The 21,674-nt window shown below is 51.9% G+C and overlaps 7 protein-coding genes across 7 annotated transcripts; 3 read left to right on the top strand and 4 right to left on the bottom strand.

Annotated features, from left to right (window-relative positions):
* Window positions 1-258: 258 nt before the first annotated feature.
* Window positions 259-1,469, bottom strand: J4E83_005711 (uncharacterized protein; the record flags this gene model as incomplete). The annotated part of the gene is made up of 2 exons (XM_049332628.1): window positions 259-1,324; window positions 1,387-1,469. The coding sequence occupies 2 exons, from the start codon at window positions 1,467-1,469 to the stop codon at window positions 259-261; spliced, it is 1,149 nt and encodes a 382-aa protein (XP_049188436.1).
* Window positions 1,470-2,391: 922 nt separating this feature from the next.
* J4E83_005710 (uncharacterized protein) lies at window positions 2,392-3,489 on the top strand (the record flags this gene model as incomplete). Its single annotated transcript, XM_049332627.1, has 1 exon — window positions 2,392-3,489. The coding sequence occupies one exon, from the start codon at window positions 2,392-2,394 to the stop codon at window positions 3,487-3,489; it is 1,098 nt and encodes a 365-aa protein (XP_049188435.1).
* Window positions 3,490-5,575: 2,086 nt separating this feature from the next.
* J4E83_005709 (uncharacterized protein) lies at window positions 5,576-6,814 on the bottom strand (the record flags this gene model as incomplete). The annotated part of the gene is made up of 1 exon (XM_049332626.1): window positions 5,576-6,814. The coding sequence occupies one exon, from the start codon at window positions 6,812-6,814 to the stop codon at window positions 5,576-5,578; it is 1,239 nt and encodes a 412-aa protein (XP_049188434.1).
* A 612-nt stretch (window positions 6,815-7,426) lies between these two features.
* On the top strand, window positions 7,427-9,502 carry J4E83_005708 (uncharacterized protein; the record flags this gene model as incomplete). The annotated part of the gene is made up of 1 exon (XM_049332625.1): window positions 7,427-9,502. One exon carries the CDS (start codon window positions 7,427-7,429, stop codon window positions 9,500-9,502), a length of 2,076 nt encoding a protein of 691 aa, XP_049188433.1.
* Window positions 9,503-10,586: 1,084 nt separating this feature from the next.
* Window positions 10,587-12,113, top strand: J4E83_005707 (uncharacterized protein; the record flags this gene model as incomplete). The annotated part of the gene is made up of 1 exon (XM_049332624.1): window positions 10,587-12,113. The coding sequence occupies one exon, from the start codon at window positions 10,587-10,589 to the stop codon at window positions 12,111-12,113; it is 1,527 nt and encodes a 508-aa protein (XP_049188432.1).
* Window positions 12,114-15,056: 2,943 nt separating this feature from the next.
* J4E83_005706 (uncharacterized protein) lies at window positions 15,057-16,295 on the bottom strand (the record flags this gene model as incomplete). The annotated part of the gene is made up of 5 exons (XM_049332623.1): window positions 15,057-15,188; window positions 15,310-15,466; window positions 15,556-15,723; window positions 15,783-15,964; window positions 16,038-16,295. The coding sequence occupies 5 exons, from the start codon at window positions 16,293-16,295 to the stop codon at window positions 15,057-15,059; spliced, it is 897 nt and encodes a 298-aa protein (XP_049188431.1).
* Window positions 16,296-18,199: 1,904 nt separating this feature from the next.
* J4E83_005705 (uncharacterized protein) lies at window positions 18,200-20,417 on the bottom strand (the record flags this gene model as incomplete). Its single annotated transcript, XM_049332622.1, has 5 exons — window positions 18,200-18,505; window positions 18,559-18,688; window positions 18,738-18,943; window positions 18,995-19,347; window positions 19,400-20,417. The coding sequence occupies 5 exons, from the start codon at window positions 20,415-20,417 to the stop codon at window positions 18,200-18,202; spliced, it is 2,013 nt and encodes a 670-aa protein (XP_049188430.1).
* Window positions 20,418-21,674: the final 1,257 nt, after the last annotated feature.

Below are 21,674 nucleotides of genomic sequence, written 5' to 3'. Positions count from 1 at the left end.
ATGGCGCTAGCTAGCGCGGCTGACTTTGAGGTTGGCTGATAACTTTATGATTGTTTATGGACTATGGCGGTTGACATGTGGGCTTTTTTGGATACCATGTGGAGGGTAGTGTGGGGAGGGAGGTTTAGTCTAGACAGAACTTGAAGTCAATGTATATGCGCATTATCCGCTCACACGAAAGATCATGGACTCTGAATGAATGTGCCATGTTTCTACCTATCTCAATCCTCTAAATCTGGGCTCACCGACTTATGCCCCTCAACCCATTATCTTAACCCACTTCCTCCCCTCACTCCCCTTCTCCATCTGATCAAGAGCCTTATGCCACTCCACCGCCTCCTTGAACCCCACAAACCCCTCCTCCACACTCTTCTCCGTCACAAACCCCTCATACAACATCCCCACATTCTTCGCCATCGGCGTCAAATCCCTAACCACCTCGTCATACTCCACCTCCACCGTCTCCACAACATCCGTCCCATGATCATACACCTCGATCTTCTCTCCGCCCATAGCAAGATTCAGCATCGTGGCAGAAGTAAATCGAATCTCGCCTTTCGTGCCGAAAACGCGCCATACGAGACCGGGGGTGTCTTTGAACGTCTTCCCGTGGCGTAAGGCCATGGACATGGGCGCGGAGTTGTTAAGGAGAATACCTTGCAGCATGACGTGATCGGGTGTTTCGCGCTTGGCAATGCGGTCGAAACTCATATCTGCTTTGAGCAACTTGGTCTCGGGCCAGCGTGTTGTCAATAGCGCGGAACATTCTTCTAGGCCGCCCAGAGCGTGGAATACGGCATCTGCGGTATGGCCAACGATGATGCTGAGGAAACTCCCGCCACTTTCTTTCTTAGTCATGAAGTCGTTGGCGGGGGGTTCAACGTCACCAGGCCATCCCATTTCGAAAGTCAACGTGGAACTGAGGATCTCGCCGATGGTCTTGTCCGCGACGAGTTGCTTCATCTTGCGGATGAAGGGGCTAGAGCGAGATTGCAGACCGACGATAGTCTTGGATCCGCTTTTCTGGGCTGCGGCGTGCATTTCCTGGGCTTGGGACAGGTTGGACGCGAGGGGCCATTCGACGAAGACGTCTTTTCCTGCTTTGATACTTGGCATGAGCAGGGCGTAGTGTCTGTCTACTCGGACGGAGCAGACGACGAGGTCGACATCTGGGTCCTGGGCGAGATCCTCGGGGCTGCCGTAGGATTTGGTTGTGGAGGGGAGGTTGTAGCGTTTGATAGCTGCTTGGGCGGATGAAACCCTGGAGTTGCAGAGGGCGGTGATCTCATAGTGAGGTGAGGCCAATAGGTAGGGCAGATGAGCACTGCGTGCGTGGGTTAGTTGGGATTGGGATTGGGATTGGGAGTTGGGAAGTAGTGTATATACCTGGCTGCCCAGCTGTCTCCTGGACTGGCGGAGATTTCGCCAGTGACGGAACTGAGGCCGATGAGTCCTACTTTGATGGGCATGTTGATGAGTTGAGGGCTTTGCTGTTGATCAATGTGCTGTCGTAAGGTGATGATGATGGATTGTAAGATCTATCCTACCAATGATGAATATATAAATCAACAGAGCGGTGCCGTTCGTCCGTCCGGTTTCAACATGAGTAGAATCTAGATACATGGCCAGGACCGTTGCAAGGCACGCAATACGGTCCATACGGTGGTACTAACTGATAGTCGCATGGGGTACGTAGTGCGGAGTTAGGATATTGTTGCTACCATGTCAGGCTAGCCAGGGTGCGATTATGTACTTTCTGACTATCTGACATCTCTGACATGTCAACGCAACGACAGCGCCCGACTTGTCTCCACTGGATGTCTCAAGAAACCACCGCGGAAGGTTTCTTCTCATCTATGCTGAACCTAATAAGTAGGACTAGTATGTCTGTCGGTGCCAGATCTCGGACGAGTAAACCGGAAGATCCGGTGGGTACTTAGCGGAGTGGATTTACTCCGCCGATGAAGGAAAAGCGCGTTCAGTATAGCTGCTCAAGAAGTGACAGACATTCAGATACTCGGCATTACTACGGCTCTTTCAGTCATAGAGGTTGCTGTGCGAAAGCGCCACGCAGGTCGTAGGGACTTCGAGGGCAGGTGTGTTCGCCTAGCATGAGTAGTCGGCCCGACACCTTCCCCTCATTAGTCATCTGAACGCGCCCGCGTCTGGGGCGCGTCCTTTTCGTGCTTTTCCGTGTGCTCTGACGTAACTCGAGCACCACGAAGGAGCCTTCTCCGTGGAAACGTACCATCGTTTTCCAGCATGGCTAGGTAATGTAAAGCTGCATGCCACGATGGTGGGCGCTGGTGCTGAACCAACGTCATCGGCTCTCTTCGTCACGCACCCACGAACCTTCCAATACTTCGTCTCAAGTCACAATAGGTTGTCTAGATGAACACAATACGCAACGCGATGAGTTCCGGTGCAGCGCGTAAACATCTCAGCAATGTATTCTCTTGGATCAAATCACCCTTCATCGTCGGAGCGCCGATGCGCGTCATGTCTGGTCCGCGCCTAGCTCTTGCAGTGTCCAAGGCAGGTGGCCTAGGATTCATTGGGCCTAGCGCGAAACCCGAAGATACCGCTACGGATCTGAAGAAATTGCGCAAACTGCTGAAGGACGTACCAGGCTCTACTTTCCCAGACGCAGATCTGGCTGGAAAGCGATTACCGGTGGGTGTTGGATTCCAGCTCTGGAATGGGGATCTCATTTCAGCAACCAAGGCAGTGAAAGAACACCATCCTTGCGCTGCGTGGCTGTTCGCGCCTCGACATGGGCAGGAAGAGTTGGATGAATGGACGGCGCGCCTCCGGGAGGTATCACCTGATATGCATATCTGGATTCAGGTCGGGACCCTGAAGGAGAGCATAGAAGCCGCGAAAAGCGACCATCCGCCAGATGTGCTGGTCATCCAAGGAGCAGAAGCAGGGGGTCACGGAAGAGCCACAGACGGCATGGGCATCATGACGCTCTTCCCAGAAGTCGCAGATGGCATCCGCGATTCCGGTATTTCACTGATAGCTGCTGGAGGCATCGCCGACGGTCGCGGTGTAGCTGCTGCACTTGCTCTTGGGGCACACGGTGTGGCTATGGGTACGCGCTTCCTTGCGTCTACCGAAGCGCGGATCAGCAAAGGGTATCAAAACGAAGTCGTACGCGCCACGGATGGTGCTCAGAGCACTATCAAGACTATGCTGTACAATCATCTTCGAGGTACAGTGGGCTGGCCTGAGCAGTATAGCCCGCGCGGTATTACGAATAAGAGCTGGCATGATCACCAAGCAGGTGTTCCGTTTGAGGAACTGAAGAAGCTTCATGAAAAGGCTGAGAAGTTGGGTGATGCAGGGTGGGGTCCAGAAGGAAGATTGGCTACGTATGCCGGGGCTGCGGTAGGGCTTGTGCATAGTGTTGAGGATGCTGAGAGTTTGGTCAAGAGGTTACAGGACGAGGCGAAGACGATTATACAAGGGCTACACGCTGATGTTTAGATGGTCACAACGAGACTGTGGGTGCGCTGTTCAAGCATGTGGCCATTGCTACGTGCTACATACCTTGTATGTCAAGAAAGACTCCGATCTCTTCAGTTCGATGGACCGTCCTCATTACGTTCTGCGGGCTGAAATTCGTAGCCTGCTTGATGGTCCGTCTGCACAACCCCAGAAGAGTGCGTTTGCTCCGAAACCGAATCGCGCATCTGCTCAGATGTAGAACTATGAGCCTGCCCGGACGCATGGGTGTGTGTCTGCTCGGATGAAGTATTGCCCGGCTCCTGGAGTGCAGGACTGCCCATCAGCTGACGCCATGAATCTTTTGTTATGTTTGCCACCGCTTTGTTCCTGATTCTGTTCATGATTATCGCTGCATGCATCTCAATCACAGTTTTTTGAGGTCCTTCATATGCTGCTAATCATCAGTTCATTCCGCATGTCATCTTCCGCAGGAGACTTACTATCCGTCGAATCGAGTATACCGGATGCAACGCAGTCGCCGAGCATACCTATAAGTATACCAACCCTGACGTTCCTTCTCCAAATCTGATCCTTGCCAGGCTTCTCATCAATAAGCTCCCAATGGTCAGCAAATTTGTGCATAAGCTCCCCTGTGCTCACTAGAGTACATAAACAAGATTAGCATGGAGTCGAAAGTCTTGGGCTTACTGGGGTGTCACTCACACTCGATGAAGTCAACGTGTTCCTCATAGTCGAGATACCCCCTTAACCAATCCAAATAGTCATATCTGCCCTTCAACGTAAGGTCGAGCTGTAGGATTCTACTGATGATATGGTCGAGCTGCCCGTCAGTTAGCTGCTCTACGAAGCCGTCGCGAGCATTAACAAAGCATGAGAGATCACTCATGTTTACGGCTTCCGTTAGACTGAGCAGTGTGTCTACGAAGGCTGTGATGCGAGCAACCTTGAGGGGTGATTCTGGGTCATAAAATGTCGTCATCTTGCGCTGCGCGATATGATCGAGCGAAAAGGGGATGCTAATCGTATTAGTCGCTTTTAAGTCTGTGTGATCGTTCAGGTTTGCTAAAATCATCTGATCACAAGATCGAATCAACTACAAACCGTAAACATGTAGGTTGCCTCAATCGAAGAATGTAGACAGTTGGCTCTGTGAACGACCTCAGGATGCCACTGTTATGTTCACGTTGAAAGGCAAAATTTCCCATACACGAACCGCGTGAGGCATAGACTGACTACATACATCGACATTCTAGGTGTGATGTCAGAAAATCAACGATTTAGATTAGCGAGATACGCCGCTACGAGAAACGATCAGGGGTTTGAACATAACCCAAACGCTATTCTAAAATCCCTGCTAACATCCCCGTGATGTTCAAGCAGGTGCCATTGCTACGTGCTAATTACCTCTTATTTCAAGAACACCCCCGTTCTGTTAAGTCCGATCGAGAGTCGTCAACGGTTTCTACGGAAGGCTGTTCGTAGCGTGCTTGATGCGCAGTCGTGGAAGTGTTCCCCTGCTTTGATATCGACTTGAGCACTTGCTCTGATATTAAATTCTTTAATTGCTCCAATGTAGGGTATCCAGGCCGTTCGGATCTGCTGAGATCCGAGATTCTCCTAATGACCTCGTCGGACTGTGCGGTTGTCATATGCCATATGAAAGTGGCGCGAGCGTGATTGAAACATGGCCAATCGCTCGTCAATGTGGCTTCCGTCAGGCTTGTGAGTATGTTGAGAGCTGCTGTGATGTCAGAGTCACTGAGAGATGGGTCTGGTTGGCGATGAGTTGCCATCGTACGCTCTGCGATGTGGTAGATGGGCGCGAGAGTGATCGTGTTAGTCGCTTCTTAAACTCTCAGAGATCGGATAGGTTTGCTGTAGCCATCGTATCACATGGTCAATTCCATGGAAACATGGAGAGTCTGAACAGTCCCCAATCGAAGAGTGTAGACACCTGACTGTTCTATGAGAGCACTGTGGTAGCAGTTGTATGATAATATGAAATAGTCAACGGATTTCCGTGTATCTATGTCACCAACAGCAATAAGATCCGAATATTGTAGATTACCCAAACGCCATCCTACCATCTGAGCCAACACACTCATCAATAATCATAGCCCCACCCACTCTGTCCTACCCTCCCCACTCCCTCCCCGTTGCTCAAAGCCCTCGCAACCTGGAAGCCCTGCGTGAGGACACCCACCGCATTGTCCACACCTACATGCCCACTCCTAAACGTCCCAGGCACAGGCGGATCCTCACTCCTCTGCATAACTGCCCTCATCATCTCCTCACTCGCCTCGCCTTCATATCTCTCCAACACCAGTCTCCTAATCGCCACATGCCATTCACCCATCCACTCCTCCTCACTAACAGTCGTATACTCCTTCCTCCCCATACTATTCGTTCGCGAAAACGGCCATTCAGCTCGAACAACGCTCCAGCGCCGCGTTGCGAAGAACAAGATCGGCCAGCTGAATATCCACAGGAAGGTCAAGTAGAAGACCCATCGCACCCATGTCTTCAGCCTCCAAGCATTCACACGGTGGCTCGTGTAGAAATCGACGTTTGCGTCTTCGACGGGGAAGGTTATGGAGATGTTGCCGCGGTAGTTTGTAGATCGGATTATGCCTTCGATGCGGCTGCGCAGGTATGCTTCATCCAGACCCGTGACGTCGCGTCGCACACGGAAGATGCGAAGTGCGCGTGGGGAGGCGCAGTATCTGTGGCACCACTCCGTCAAGCCCGGTTTCTGAGTCCCGCCCACCTCAATATCTTGTTTTGAGCCCGGTGCCCTACACTTGAGAATCGTGCCGCGATGCGTTTTCTCGCTGTTCTCAGCCGTCGTGAGGGACATGGTGCCGAAGTTATTGGGAAGGTAGTTTGCGTGGATGTATTTCGACAGGTTGATGACGAGCCGGAAGTCGGTTATGCAGCGCGACTTGGTCTCGTTATTCCTCTTGGTCGTTTCGCGGTGCGTGCCCATTATGTAGATGAGGGGTGTTGGGGCGGCTTCGGCGAGGAGGCGGATGGAGTTTTCGAGGGCGGCGGGGTCGCTGTCATAGAGCGGGTCTTGGACGTTTATCGTGGTGTTTACGACGGGGTTTCCGTTCTTGAAAGAGGGGTTGGCGTGGTTCGTTGATGAGGTTGGGGGCGCGATGTGGTGGATGGGGATCGAGGATGCGAGTACATTGCTGGTACCCGCTTCGCTGTCGGTGTAGGAAGGCGGGAGGCCGGAGATCTCGGGCGCATCGTCGTAGGTGTAGTCACCGGGGGTGGTGTGGAGGGAGACGGCGTCTGGGTCGTCGCGGTAGCTGGGTGGGGGGTCGGAAGGTCTGCCCATGGTGTATGTTCTCGAGCGTGCGAAGAAATGCCAAGGGAAAATACGTAGAGAGTAATTTGATAGAAATCGCGATTGAGATGAAGAAGGAAAGACGATACTTAGGTGTGGATGAGGCGTTCAAGGGGCCGGTGAGGCGGAGCAGGAGTCTCAGCCCTGTCCAGGCAGCCACGCACCCATTGGTCTATGCGGAACCACTATGCACGCCTTGGATGTTGTTTGCTGCATGTTGGTGTTGGTATATCGATAGCACCATTCTGTGCGCCGATTCATTAGTTTCATGACAATGTACATCTAGTATACTCGCTGTATACATTGAGTAGTGATAGTCGTGACAGGCGACGCGGGGAAGTCGCGCGGTGACGCTAAATTTAAGCTTAACTCCGAAGCCAAAAATTTGGAGCTCGACGCGACAGAACCGTGGATGCGCCGTGACTCTTTGCTCAAGCCACAACTATCGCCGGATTTAGATCGACCTCCACACTCACCTCCAATCTGGCCTCCATTCTAATCTGGACACGCTGCTCACGCGCCTTCCGAGTCCCTCCACGCCTTCCCCGCAGAGCATGGGCAACCAGTAGCTCTTTCCCACGCGCATTCCACACCCCCCTCACCATGGCTTCCTCAGACATCCCCATGACCGACGCAACTGTGCAGACTATTGATGCGACGCCGCAAGCCGACCAACATATTAGCCACGACGGCAAAGAATACACCACCATCAAGGAGGGCCTCGCGCATATTCTCGTCCCCCATGACATCCCCACGTCCACCGACCCAAGGCTATCAAAGGAGGAACATGCAAAGCAACAAGTCTTCTACAATCCCATCCAGCAGTTCAATCGCGATTTGACTGTACTTGCGATCAAGACGTTCGGCCTGGACTCAATACAACGGAAACTGAAGAAGCACGAGCAATTCAAACAGAAGCGGGAACGCACGCGACAGCGAATACAAGCGGAACGGGCGGCGGGAGATATTACGAATCGTGGGAATGGTGAGACTAAGGCTCCTACCACAGATAAAAGTCTGTCTAAAAAGAGGAAGCTTGTAGAGGCTAATGGTGAAGAAGGTGCGGTCCACCCAAAGAAGCAGAAGACATTGGATAAATATGGTGCTGCCGAGGAAGAAGAAGAAGGTGGAGATGATCAGGACGACGCTACTGGTGCGAATGGAGGACAGACGCCCTGGAGACCATCCTTCAAGATCCTCGATGCCCTATCCGCGACCGGTCTCCGTGCCCTACGTTTCGCGAAAGAGGTCCCATTTGCAACCGCCGTTACAGCAAACGACATGTCACAGAATGCTGTCGACTCCATAAAGCTCAACGTAAAGCACAATAAGCTCGAGGAGACGGTGACAGCGAAGACTGGCAATGCCATAGCCTACATGTACAGCTATTGCGACAAGAAGGGCTACGATGTCATTGACCTTGACCCATACGGCACTGCCGCTCCCTTTATCGACTCGGCCATACAAGCCATCAACGACGACGGATTACTGTGTGTAACGTGCACCGACTCCGCCATCTTTGCGTCACACGGCTACCTCGAGAAGACCTACTCGCAGTACGGTGGACTGCCATTCAAGGGCGAGCCCTGCCACGAAGGCGGGTTACGCCTGGTCCTACACGCCATCGCATCTTCGGCCGGTCGATATGGCATGGCTATCGAGCCACTACTGTCCCTCTCCATCGACTACTATATACGAGTATTTGTACGAGTGCGCAAGGCGCCCACCGACGTCAAGCTCCTCGCCGGCAAGACGATGCTTGTCTACCATTGCGAAAGCGGCTGCGGTGCATGGACTACCCAGTTCCTTGCTCGCAACAAAGTGCTGAAGAACAAGAACGGCGACCCAATGTACAAGCATGGCTTTGCACAAGGGCCCTCCGCGGACCAACACTGCGAGCACTGCGGCCACAAGACCCACCTGTCAGGACCAATGTACGGCGGGCCGCTGCATAATGTCGGGTTTATCGAAAGAGTACTAGCGCAGCTAAACGAAGTTGACAAGCAGACGTACGCGACAACGGACCGTATCGAAGGAATGCTACATACAGCATTGGAGGAGATCACATTTGGCACCAAGCTGGACAAGTCGAATGGGGGAAAGACTCAGGTCCTAGATCCCCTCATTCCGAAGTCCGATCCTGCAGAGGTAGACCACCACCCATTTTTCATCATCCCAAGTTCGGTAGCGAAGATAGTTCACTGTTCAGCGCCGCCGTTGGCGGCCATGCGTGGTGCGCTACGACATGCGGGGTTTAGGGTGACGATGAGCCATTGCAAACCTGGCTCCATCAAGACCGATGCATCGTGGAAGGACATTTGGCACATTATGCTCGAATGGGTGCGGCAAAGAGCGCCGCTGAAGAATCTGCCCAAGGCAGGAAGCCCAGGCGCCGCCATTCTTGCAAAGTCCAACGCAACAGGGTACACAAAAACGTCAACTGCCGACATAGCACCTGCTCAAGTACCGGCCGATCCGGCGCCTGAAGCGCAAAGCAATGGAGAAAGCAGCGGCGACGGTTCGGCGACGACCTCCGCAAAAGATCTACCAGCTTACCTCAACACCAAGTTCGAGGTCAACTTTGACGAGAAGCTTGGTAAGGATCACGACAGGGGCAAATACGTCCGCTACCAGCTCGCGCCCAGGGAGAATTGGGGTCCGATGTCGCGCGCGAAATAATTCAATCATCAGCGAATAATACCAGTTCCACTATTGCATCCCAGCTCGCACGTTTATCGCTCCACAAACTGCATGTGCGCTGTGCGTTGTGCGTTGTTTACGCGCATCTCTCCAATAATCATCTCGCGTGGCACACATGATGTTCGCCGTTCGTCAAACATCGGCGCGCGTTGCGCAGATCCAACGTCATCGTCCGATGTGCTTAGGTAAGGGGTAGACATGCAAGCTGCATCGGTAATGCCCCGTCTTCCTTGTCCATATCGTAGATGCACGTTATTTTTTCGGCCAAAGCTTTTCCACATCTACGATCCACATGCTGCAGCATGCATGGAGCGCGCTCAGATGGCCGCATCGGTAAGCGGCCAAGCGGAGATGGGCCTGCTTCTGTACCTGCAGCTTTTGATGTTTACCCGAGCCTGGGGCTCCCGTGCCAGTGCGATTTGAATTGCTGGGTTGGTTGCTCCGCGGGGGCGAGTATCTGGATGTACGCGGGTCGAGATTTCTCAGCAAGAAACGTAGACCGGGTGTATGCTTAAGCGTTAAGCTACCCCCAAAGAGCACTGGCGACATCGCCGAAGCCTTGGAAGGAACCCGGTTTTGTTAATTATCGTTGTTGATCTCTTGCGGGGCGGGAGCACTAGCGGCTCAAAACTTAAACGCTCCACCATGTCATCACGTCGTCACGTTGTCTGCACGCGGCAAATCGTGGAAAACACGCCCCCTGTACGCACGCGTTCACGCACCGCCCAGTTTTTCCAGCAGGCATTGAGGAGCACAGAGCAGGCAAGATTCAGCAGCGCATCTTCTGATTCGTCCGAAATGTCTTCCCGATGCCAATCCCGAGATTCCCATGTCGTGGCCGACTTTTCGATATTCGCGGCTTGCACTACCGCATCCGTTCAGTCATGAAATCATAGGTGTTAAACCTATTTCGGCGGCGACGCTTGTGGTCATCGATGTGAAATCAGTAGGAAGTAGCGTTGACGCGATGCGGTCACTGATGCGCGATGCGCGTATATAACCATTACAGACGCCGTCCATTGTCCCAGCCGCACAACACCTCGACCCGACAATCGACTTCAAGATGTTGACCAAGAGCCTCTTCACCACTTCGGTCCTCGCAGCTTTCGCTGCTGCCGCTCCTGCGCCCCAGGACGGCTACAGCGCTGCTAAGCCGACTGAAGATGTCCCAGGCTACACCAACGCGGATGCCAGCTTCTCCGTTACCTTCACGCCAGCTGCCACACCCGCTTCGGTTTTCGGTCCTGACCCTCAGGTTGCTGCCATCCCCACCGCACCTGGCTCAGCTCCTCCCCGAAGGAGTTCAGATGTCACTGGCGCAACCAGCCATGGCCCATTCGATGGCACTCCCACTACCACTGGAGCTGCTAAGGCGCCTACTACCATCGGCACTGCCATCGCCCCCATGCCCCCAAACCCCACTGCTACCTACTACAACACCAATGGCAAGCCCCAGAACCCCATGCCTATTCCCTATACGCCCGCTGGTGGTCTCGGTACCAACGGCAGTGAGCCCCGCTACATGGTGAACAGCGACTTCGACTACGAGTCCATCACCCTGGGTCTTTACCAGGAATGGATCGAACTCGACCTGTTCAACAATGGTCTCGCCATCTTCTCCGCAGAGGATTTCCTCGACGCTGGTCTGACTGCTGAGGACCGCGCCTACATTGCCTTCATGGCCCAGCAAGAGAGTGGCCACGCCACCCTCTTGACCAACATGCTCGGCGAGACTGCTCCTCCCCAGTGCACCTACAACTACCCTTACCGCACCGTCCGCGAGTTCATCGACTTCAACCAGAAGCTCACCCGCTGGGGCGAGTCTGGCGTCTGGGGCTTCCTCGCCCACTTGGACTCCCGCGAGGTTGCCTCCCTCCTCTCCCAGTCCATTGCCACCGAGGCCCGCCAGCAAATGTCTTTCCGCCAAATGCTCGGCCTTGCGCCCCAGCCCGTATGGTTCGAGACCGGTATCCCGCAGTCTTGGGCATGGACCTACCTGGCACCCTACATCAGCTCGTGCCCTGAGAACACAACTCGTCTCGCATGGCAAAACTTCCCCACGTTGCTCATCGACAACCAGGCCAACCCCAACCGCTTCTCGCCCAACGATACCAAGCCCCACGAGGTAGTTGGCGACCGCATCGCTGACCCCTCTGACTCCACCATCCCCGCCGATGAGTCCTGCGTCAACATCAACGGCACTGAGCACCCAGGCTACTCCTGCGGCCCTGCCATCGCGCGCAACCACAGCGAACCCCTGTCCTTCCCCGGCAAGAAGATCAACTTCACCTGGGAGAAGCCCGGTCAGGCTGTCGGCCCCAACAACTCTTACGTCACGGATACCAGTGCCGGCGCCCCCGCGTACGTTGCCTGGGTCAGCCAGCTGAACTTGACATACACGCCCCTTGAGGTCACCGGCGAGAACACTGGTTTCACATACCAGCCCGCTGCTGAGGTCTACGAGGGTGACCCATCCGTCAACGGTACCATGTTCGTTGCGCTGACTGATGCCAACCCGTTCTTGACTCCCTTCAACTTGAGCATGATCAACCCTCACGTTGTTGCTCTTGGTCTGTACCAGGCTGGTTAAGTCTGTGCGATGAGAAATGAGCAAGTGGATGCCGCGAAGCTACTGAAGCGTTGTGGACACGTAAAGTTAGTGGATGAGGCCTATGAGCCATGTAATTAGTTAAGGGGATGTTGTATGATAGCTGGCGGATGGACGATTGAGAAAGAAAGTAATGCGTAATGATACCAATTTGTCATCATCAAAACATCTTCGGATTTTTTTCATGTGATTTGTGACACTTCCCTCATTACATCGTTTCCCACTGACTCCGTTTTTGCGCGCTTGGAAGTGCATCTAAAAGCTGACTTGCTCCCCATCCTCCATATCTTCTCATCTTCCATTCAGACCCTGGTTCTGATTTCCAAAATGTATCGTGTGTAGACACATGGCCGTCTCTGCCCCCGCTTCCTCCTTCAAAATTTCCGAACACACATTACATGTGTCCAGAAAGTCAACGTCCAGCACTGCGTATTTGCCGAAACTTCCAAAATTTACGATGGCAATATATATACTTGTTCGAGACACAAAACCTAGCAACATTTTATGCGATGAGCCTTGCGCACGCCTTTCCAAAAACACCATCAAATCGTTCTATGTCCCGGGTTTTCCATATAAATCTTCCACGACGGCGCGCTTCCACTTCTCCTCTTTACTTTTCTCACTCCAACGATGTGAGCTCAATATTCCAAAACATCCGTGAACAAGACGAATGTCCGGGCCTGCCTTCTCTGCTGTTCCTCAAACTGCAGCAACTATCGCGTTGCTGTATCACCAAAACCAGCAGACATTATCCTTATGTCTGTCCCAAATCCGAAACTATCTGACCCGTTGGCGATGAGAGCTGTGCGGTCGCTTATTTCACGGCTTGTCAAAATGGGCCATGGTCTCCAATCCTCCATATAAAACCGCCTGATACTCTTCACCTTCCGACGTATTCTCCAACACCTGCAGAAAAACCGCCAATTACTCCTAAATTTGACAAGCAGACTGTGATGTTTGCTTCTGGCTTTTCGCCTGCTTTTCCATCAACAATTCTTGCGCAATACGATATGTGCAAATTAAAATCCCCGGAGACCTTCTCATGTTTATCCGACATGAAACAGTTCATACACTTCCTGATGGCAGTCGTGCGCTCGTCTTTGTGGAACATACTTGCATTCTCTATATATGGTGCTTCTCTTCTTTGCATCTTAAACCATTACCGCATTCCTCTCCTCTACTCCAAAAGTCGAGATGCTCTCGAACATGATTCCTGGTTCTCCAAAAGCCGATAAAAGCTGAAGCCATGGGCGGTCTGCTTCCCTCTCGTGTCAAAGAGATCGTACTTGTTCATTAGGCCGCCATGTCTCACAAAACCTGGTTACTATGCTCCTCTATTCCACTTTAAAATACCTTTGCTACCAGCAATGATTCCAGGGGTTCCTAAAAAGTCAAAAATCAAAGCAATGGGCGTTCTGCTCTCCTCTTGTGTTGCCAAAGTTGTACCTGGTTCTCCGCTACGTTTTGCACAAAAGCATCACTAGGTTCCTCTCTTTTACTCCAAAAATTACTGAGCCTAAATCTATGAGTCCTGGGTCTTCAAAATGGTGATATTATGAACCTATGTGCTCTTCTCTCCTCTTGTGTTAACATAATTCCTATAACAGGGATTGCGCGATGTCACCCAACGGCGCTTCGGTCATCCAAATGTCCTGGCGTCCAGAACCAAAACATTCCATATCAGTACACATGAGAGCTGTTTGTTCGCAATCCAAGAAGCTCTTTAAGGCACTGCTCTGCATCTGACCTTCCGTATAAAGTGTCCATGAGACTGTCCTCCTTCCTTCCCTCCTACCTTCACGTACTTCAAAACTCGGAAGGTGACCTCCAAAATCATGATGTCGGCTCAAAATGGCCGTTCCTGCTCATTTCTTGTGTTACAAAAACTCTGCAAAGATTCGATCTTCCCCTAACACCAAAAGTCGCGCAAACCCAGACGATGTTCTGCGGAGTCCAAAATACCCTCAAGACCTCGATTATGAGGACTTTGCGGTTCGCCTGTTTCCAATCTTCCCAGAAACTAACTCTTGGCGTATGGCGTTCCATACAAAATGACAGCGAAACTGTCTTTCTTTCTCTCTTCATGCATTCACGTGCTTCAACACGTAGGAGATAAACTCTAAGCACCAAGACCAGAACACCATGTTCGCTTTTATCCCTCTTCTGTGTAGCATTTTCGGCGCAGCAGCGACCTTCATGACTCACAAAAAACGATGCAGGGCTTGACAATGTTCTGCGGAGTCCGAAAAGAGAAATCAAGCTATGTATGAGGGTCGCGCGTCGCCTTAGTCAAATCTCTTCAGCAAGTGTTCCCCGGTTTGCAGAGTTGCTTATAAAACATCTACTATACTTCTCTCAAACTTCGAAACGTAGATGGTAAAGTCTAAGATGATTGAAAATGGGCTGATGGCTGTTTCGGCTCCTCTCGTTTGTTGATTAAGAAGACACGATCTTGCGCTGCATTACTAAATTCACATCCGCCATCATACATGTTCTTCTGAGTCCAAAAGAACTCTACGATCGACTGATGAGAGCTGCGCGTTCGCCATTCTCAAACTTTCTCAGGAGGCATTGCCTTGATTCTGCCGTTTCTTGGAAAATACCCACAATACGACCTCTGTACTTCCGCTTCTATTCTGAAGCTCGCGTACTTCAGAAATTGCGAATTGAATTCAGAAGAAGTTGGTGGCAAATGCATGACCATTTGCGCTTATCCTGCTCCATTATCTCTACTATAAAGTAAGACGCTGTGTCACCGAAGAATATGAGCACATCGTTCATGGTTCTCCGGAGTCCGAAAAGAAACCAAGGGCATGCACGATGAGAACTGCGCGTTCGCCTTCCCGAAGCTTTTCCAAATGGCAGGAGTGAAGAAGCCATGTGTTCCGCTGAAGTCGACCACGCATTTAAGGCCATACCGGACATTTAAATCGGCAGCGTCGCATTAGCAGGCAAACAACTTCCCCTCTCCATCTCGATCCTCGCCGTTGCATTGACCACCAACCCCGCCAACGGACTAGTTCCGCACTTCAGTCCCAGTACAAAAGCCTGGCTGTGCTGTTCCTCTGGTTAGTCAAATACTCTCTCAAATACAAAACAAAAAGCAGTCGAAAGAGACAAATGTTCGAAAAAGACGTGAACACAGTCGCGATGAGCGAGAAGAGTTGCAAGAACGTACCACATCCGCCAAAAACGGCGCCGTATGCGTATGATCCATCGGATACTCCTTATCCACCACGTCCTTTCCCAACAGCTTTTGCGCTTGCGCTGCGTAACTTCCATGCTGCACGAAGTACACATGTGATGCTGGGCCGCCTAGTTCGAGGACCGATAGCCTGTGTCGAATGTTAGTCAGACTTGTTCTTTGCTCCGCAAAATCGCAGATGGTAGGCATTGATGTGGTCGGGCGGATGATGTTACATACATATTGTAATAAGCGAATCTTCCGGGTGTGAAGCTGTAACTCCCAGACTCCCAGACGTTGGTCGGAAGTTGCGATGAAATGACGATGCCGGATGCGCCTAGGGAGAGGAAAGTGGATGCGGCGGTCTTAATGTAGGACGGGAATGTGTGGACAACTTCCGTAGCGTTGCTGTTGGGTAGACACCGAGTTTAGCATTTGTGATCAGGCAATGCTCTTGGGTAGCTTACTTGAACGTAACATCACAAGTCTCATCGCCTACACCAGGGCAAGGTGGTCGACCTTTATCGCCTGTTGAGCTCGTAGACCCATTTTGAAGCGTGCCGGCGTCATTGATGCCGAACTCGATTATCACCCAGTCTCCGGGTTGGAGGGCTTTGGCTATTCTGTCGAAGCGGCCTTCGCGTGTGAACTATGTTCGCTAAGTATTAGCCAGTTTTGTCCGCAATTCGGTGCTGTGGATGAAGTAGAGAGAAAAGACGCACCGAGCGCGCGGATCGTCCGGCATAAGCGGAATTGTTTACTTTCGCGTTGGCGCCGAAAGAATATTGGAGATATTGACCCCAGCCTTCTGTACCGTTGTGACCGCCATCTGGCGCGGTTGTTGAGTCGCCTGCAATCCAGACTGTTGGTACAGTTGCTCTTGTAGCTGCGCCTGCATGTCTTTCGGAAAGGCTCTGGGGTAGCGCCGAGGCCGCGGTGCCGAAGCCCAGAAGATATGGTAACGATTTTTGGAACTTCATACTGGAAAGAGATACTCAGGGTTGCCAAGCAGCTGATCCGATGTGGTTGAGATACGAATTAGTATATACTTCACACGATCGCGAGTGTTGCGCCAAGCGCTCAGTACTTATACCGAAGCCATCTCCAACGCCACCGGAAGATATGATCTCTGCAAATTGTCGCAAGGGGTTTAGCAACGCCATCAGCAGGCTAGTCTCATCTCCGCACTTCAAACACGTTAGAAGTTGCGGAAATAGCTTCAAAGAATGACGCCGACGCGGAGTCCCCGCATCGTCCAGGGTCAACCCGCACTCGGATATCGGGGCAGCAATTACCGAACAGTCCAGATCTTCCGTCGCTCGAAAGGATGATAAGAAGAACGCGATGCGCGAAAAGAGATCGCGTGGCGTTAATAGAGCCGTGATGGAAAGAGTATGTGCGACGCGACGCGAAGACGGGGCGTATGACGTCACTAACACATGCCGGCAAACGAGGAGAATGCGGAGAGTACGATCGCTGGTGTTCGCTATAAAACACCGTCTTCTCATGCTGGGATCTTCTTCTCCTTTCCAATACTACATGAGCTATTCCAATTACCAAAAAACATCCCATGGCATCCTTCTATAAGTCGCCCGCCTTGCCTCTGGCGCTCACATTTTCCAAAGGCCCTAATAGTACAATACTATGACTTATTCGACTTCTCTCGTACCTCTTTCATGATACCGCGAGACGGATAAGTCTGCACTAAAATGTACGAGAGACGAGACCATGTTCCGGCGAGGCGGATGCTTTTCGACAATAAAATCTCTCGCCATTGAACTCCCATGTTCCTCACATACCTGTAAATTACTATCATTTTCTAAAGATCGAAAGTGAGTCGCCATGTGACGGCATCCTGCCTGCCAGGTGTTTCCAAATACACCCATCATCGAAAAATACAACAGAATAAGACATGGTTCTGGGCCGAGTACATCAAAATGCACACGATAACACCATATGGCGGCGGGCTCGTTCGACTTCCCAGGTTACCATCTAACGGTAGTGGGTTGACGCTCGATATAGAATGCTGTCCTTTCGCTCCTCCATCTTCTTCCTTAAACATTACGACGTCGCTGCTCCTAAAAACACGCACTACTCAATGCCATGTCCTCCGGCCACTCGCAGCCTACATTGATATTGCTTCTCAAAAACTATCAACTCCTCGTGATGATTTTTGCAGTAGTCCGAGAAACGACATCTTAACGAGATATGAGGACTAAGACCCCCGCAAGTCTCAAATGATCTGCTAGCGAAATACATGATACAACCCGCAGTATATAAACTTCAACACGCCAGACTTTCCTTGCCTCTCCATACCTCCAATCTACGAAATCCATACGCTTTACAAAACACAGCGGGCCTGTCCCATGTTCGGTTGCGTCGTTTCCTCGAGCACTTCAAAATCCATCAGAAAGCCTTTATGCCTGCGCGACATCCAGAAAGCGGGTGTTTCGCCGTCATGTGAGACGTGCGCTTAGCCTCTTTTGCTGTATAAATACATGCCGCTTCCCTTCCCACTCCTCTAGATCATGGAGTACGGGGTTCTGAGGCGAGTATACCGAAGTAACCATCAGAGGAACGCATGCCCCTGAGAGGTGCGCCGATGCATTCTCTACTACTCAATGTCGAAAGTCAGCGTGTGAGATTTGATGTGTTTCCTTGTTCCAAAAGTTGGTATTCACGCAGCCATGTCATCAAGTCACGAATCCAGGCCAGTATATGAGAGAAGAGCCCGTGAGTATTCGATGGGGCTGCGGAAAGTGATAGCATATCCTGATGAAGCATCGTTCCCAACCATGCATGGAGAAGCGCAGCCCAGATCCCAAACGTCTCGTTCGCCATCCAAACCAAGCTCTCACATGCGCCGCCCTTCGAACTCCATCCTCTAAGTGCAAGTAACATCGCCAAGCCCTGACATCTCCCTCACAGCCTTCTCGACCTCACCCGGCTCCATGGCAGTCATAAACGTAGCAGTGAAAGAATCGCCACCAGTATAGCCGAACGCCCAATCACCGAACTTCTTCCTGAGCGACGCTTCGTCGCCCCATCCAGATCCTGTGATCTTGAACTCCCCAGCTCCTACGCCCTTTCCGAGAATTTCGCATCCCGCCGTGTTTGGGGGTGCTTCTGGTGCCGGCTCGGGTTCTGGCTCGGTGTCGGGAGCGGGGCGGTTGTGGACGTTGCAAACTTCCTGGGATATTGTTAATTCATGGTCTTCGTCGCGATTTGAACAAGGTGACGAACATTCTTCAGATCTTCATTGACGACCTCGCCACCCTCAATGATCGGGCGGCCTGGAACCGACTTCTCGGGTGTTGGGGCTCGCTTTGTGAAGAGAGAACGCTTGGCTGCCGCATCAGGAAGATCGCATAGTCTGTGGCCGAGTTAGTTCGCGATGATTTGAGGCAAGGAAGATATCGTACGTATTCTGCGCCAGATTGTATGGTACTTTGAGGCTGTCCTTGTCGGGCTTTGGCGATGTAGGATATCTCTCGCCTTCTTTGAACGGATTGTCGTTCCTGACTTCAGAGTTCTTCAACATGAACTTCTTCATGTCTGCCGGTGCGGTGTTGTCGCCCCAGTTGCTGCTCAGTCCCGGGATGCTGAAGAGATATGCAGCAAGTCCGGCCTTCCGTCATTAGCGTCTTGTGCTAGGTTGGAGATGTTGCCGAATACTTACTATGGCTGGTGCCGCAGCGGAAGTTCCATCAACTGGCGCAGTGGAGTCATCCTTGTCGTCATGCTTCGCACCAACAACTTGAACTGCGTCGGCGTATACATCGACTTGGCCGCCTTGGCCCTCCATGCCTTGGACTGTATGTGCGTAATACTTCCCGGTCTGGTCCACGCCACCCACAGTGATCATTTCAAACCTATCGTCGGTGCCATAGGTTTGCGGTATGAGGGAATCTAGAGTGCGATGTTCTCCATCATTACCCGCGGCGATAACAAGCGTGACACCGTCTTTCTTGCATTCCGCGAGTGCATACTCCAATACCGCGATCTTACCAGGATGCTGTTCTTTGTCCCAGCCTGAACTGTTGTTAGTGTGGTCTAGGACGAGGTCGTGGAAGGGAAGACTTACCATAAGATAGGTTGATGATATACCTTGCATTAGGGTCGGGATTTTCAAGCCGTTGTTTCCTAATGTCCTTTCTTGTCCACGCGAAGGCATACTCTAGCGCTGAGTCCGTAACGCCGCGTGGTTTAAGATCAGGTGAGTCAGGGTTCAAAGGGTTCTTGGCCCAATTCCTCATCTTCACGACAACAAGATTTGCTTTCGAAGCCACACCACTGACGTATCCGGCTGCGATACTCGCCACCATAGTGCCGTGACCAGTGACATCCGTCATATCCTCTGGGCCTTGTTGATCTGGCGTGAGCCCAATACCAGCGAATGTGTATCGGTTAGCAACAGTAAAGTCTCGAACCTCGCGCTCCGAAGCATCGAATTCTTGGTGGCTCTTACGATAACCACTATCGAGGACGTAGATAGTTTGACCTTTGCCGAGTGAAGGTTCAAACACATAGTTCGGTAGCTTTGTGGGGTCGTTTCTCTGGTTCCTGGCTGATAGCAACTTGAGATGAGCTGCACTCTCATCCCTCTGGTTGAGTGCCTGAGCGTTGACATGAAGTGAACTTGGAAGTAGTGAACTCGGATCTTCCTGCGGAGGGATGACGCGCAGCTCGCCATCGTCTTCAGTAATTCGCTCGATGAATCTTATGATAGGATCCTGGCGCACAATAGCGGCCTCCGCGTCAGTAAGATTGAGATATTGACAAGAAACATATTCGAGTTCATCGAAAGCGATTATGTCACCTTCCTTGTCACCAAGCGGCGGCTTCTTGGCCCACTCTTCGTATTGGGCTCTGTTGATGCCGTCAATGGTGCTGAGGAGATAGGCTCTGGGAATATCTTCCTCTCTCTTGACGCGCTTCGTAGTCTCCATGGTCCCTGCTGGAGAGGCGTCATTTGAATCCTGCTGGCATGTATCTCCCTCGTTTCCCTTGTTGTCTGAGGGGGCGCATGATGATTTCACCACGGGGTTGGCCGAATCGATGGGGCTGGTTGATCCAGTTCCCACTTCGTCATTGGTAGCCATCCTGTGATGGAGGGAGACAGCAGGCCCAGTTGTAGCGGCTCCAATAGTGATGTGTGTAAGGAAGACTGCGATTGCTCCCAGAACAACGCGCGAGATGTGAACCATGTCGGAAGCCTTGGCGAAGCGGGGAAGTTCACAGCGAATCGGATAAAGAGGTGCTCAATTGCCGCGAACACCCAATCGGAGAAGCAGTATTCTGATGGATGCGAAAATCGTGATGTGTACAAGGTGGTATGAGTGTAGTCGTTGCTGAACGTGCGTGCAAGATCTCGCTTTTGGGGCGCCATGCCTTCTTCATATATTCAAACACATGAACAGAAATAGAGCACTCACTTTGACCAGCCCACAATGACAAACGGAATGGATCCATGCCGACGAGAAAACAGTACTGTTCGGATGCCTGACGCCTCCCTCAGGTTTAAAATTGCCAGCCTGTTCTGACGCCGAGGGGCGTAAGGCATATTCGAGGTACTTTATCTTTGGATCAGAACAACATACCGATCCTGCGGCACGGAAGTTTGAATGGACGCTGCATAGGACGACTGAAGGATATCTTTGTGTTGGAAAAAGGTCCGTCTCGATCAACGTGAGTCCTTCTCAAAGGGTCAAAGAGGAGTCCAGCTGTCCGCTAGACTCGCTCCTTCTAGCCAGATCGCCCGAAGTCTCTAATTTCGACAAGCTGGACAAGTGACCGCGACAGAGTTGCTGCACAGAGCCTCCAAAGATCTGCGTAACAACATTGTTGAAACGTACGTTCGCCTTGCCGTCGAGTATCAGGTATTTGCGTTCGCTGATGTCAGCGAGGTACGTCGGATCGCGGACCTGAATAGCATCAGCGTCTCGCGAAGGCAGATTATGTCTTCATCGACGTGTCGTTTCAAGGGCCTGTGTGGGGGCTACAATGATGACGTGAGTGTTTGCGATGGTCTCAGTAGTCGCAATGTCCTGTCCTTCTCTTTCTCATACTGCGTGCCGCGTAGCGACTACCCATCACACGCGCCGCACCTGATAATCAACCTAGCCCAATCCAAGACCAGACCGCAGTCTGAGTCAAAGGCGCACTCTATTCTTCCTTCGCACCTGGTAATGTAAAGCTGGGGGTCGTCGTGAGTCCCGATCGAGGTTGCCGTAGGGAAGGCAGGGCCAGCGTCACAACCTCTAAACGAGGTAAACACGTGTACTCCTCTCGTCGCATCACTACTCCGTGGCCCTTCAAAGACATGCCTAGGTCGCTGCGACATATAACACGCGTGAAAA

The sequence above is a fragment of the Alternaria metachromatica genome, assembly GCF_023757995.1.
Source record: "Alternaria metachromatica strain BMP 0045 chromosome Unknown scaffold_11, whole genome shotgun sequence".
NCBI lineage: Eukaryota > Fungi > Ascomycota > Dothideomycetes > Pleosporales > Pleosporaceae > Alternaria > Alternaria metachromatica.
This window is presented reverse-complemented; position numbering and strand designations above follow the sequence as displayed.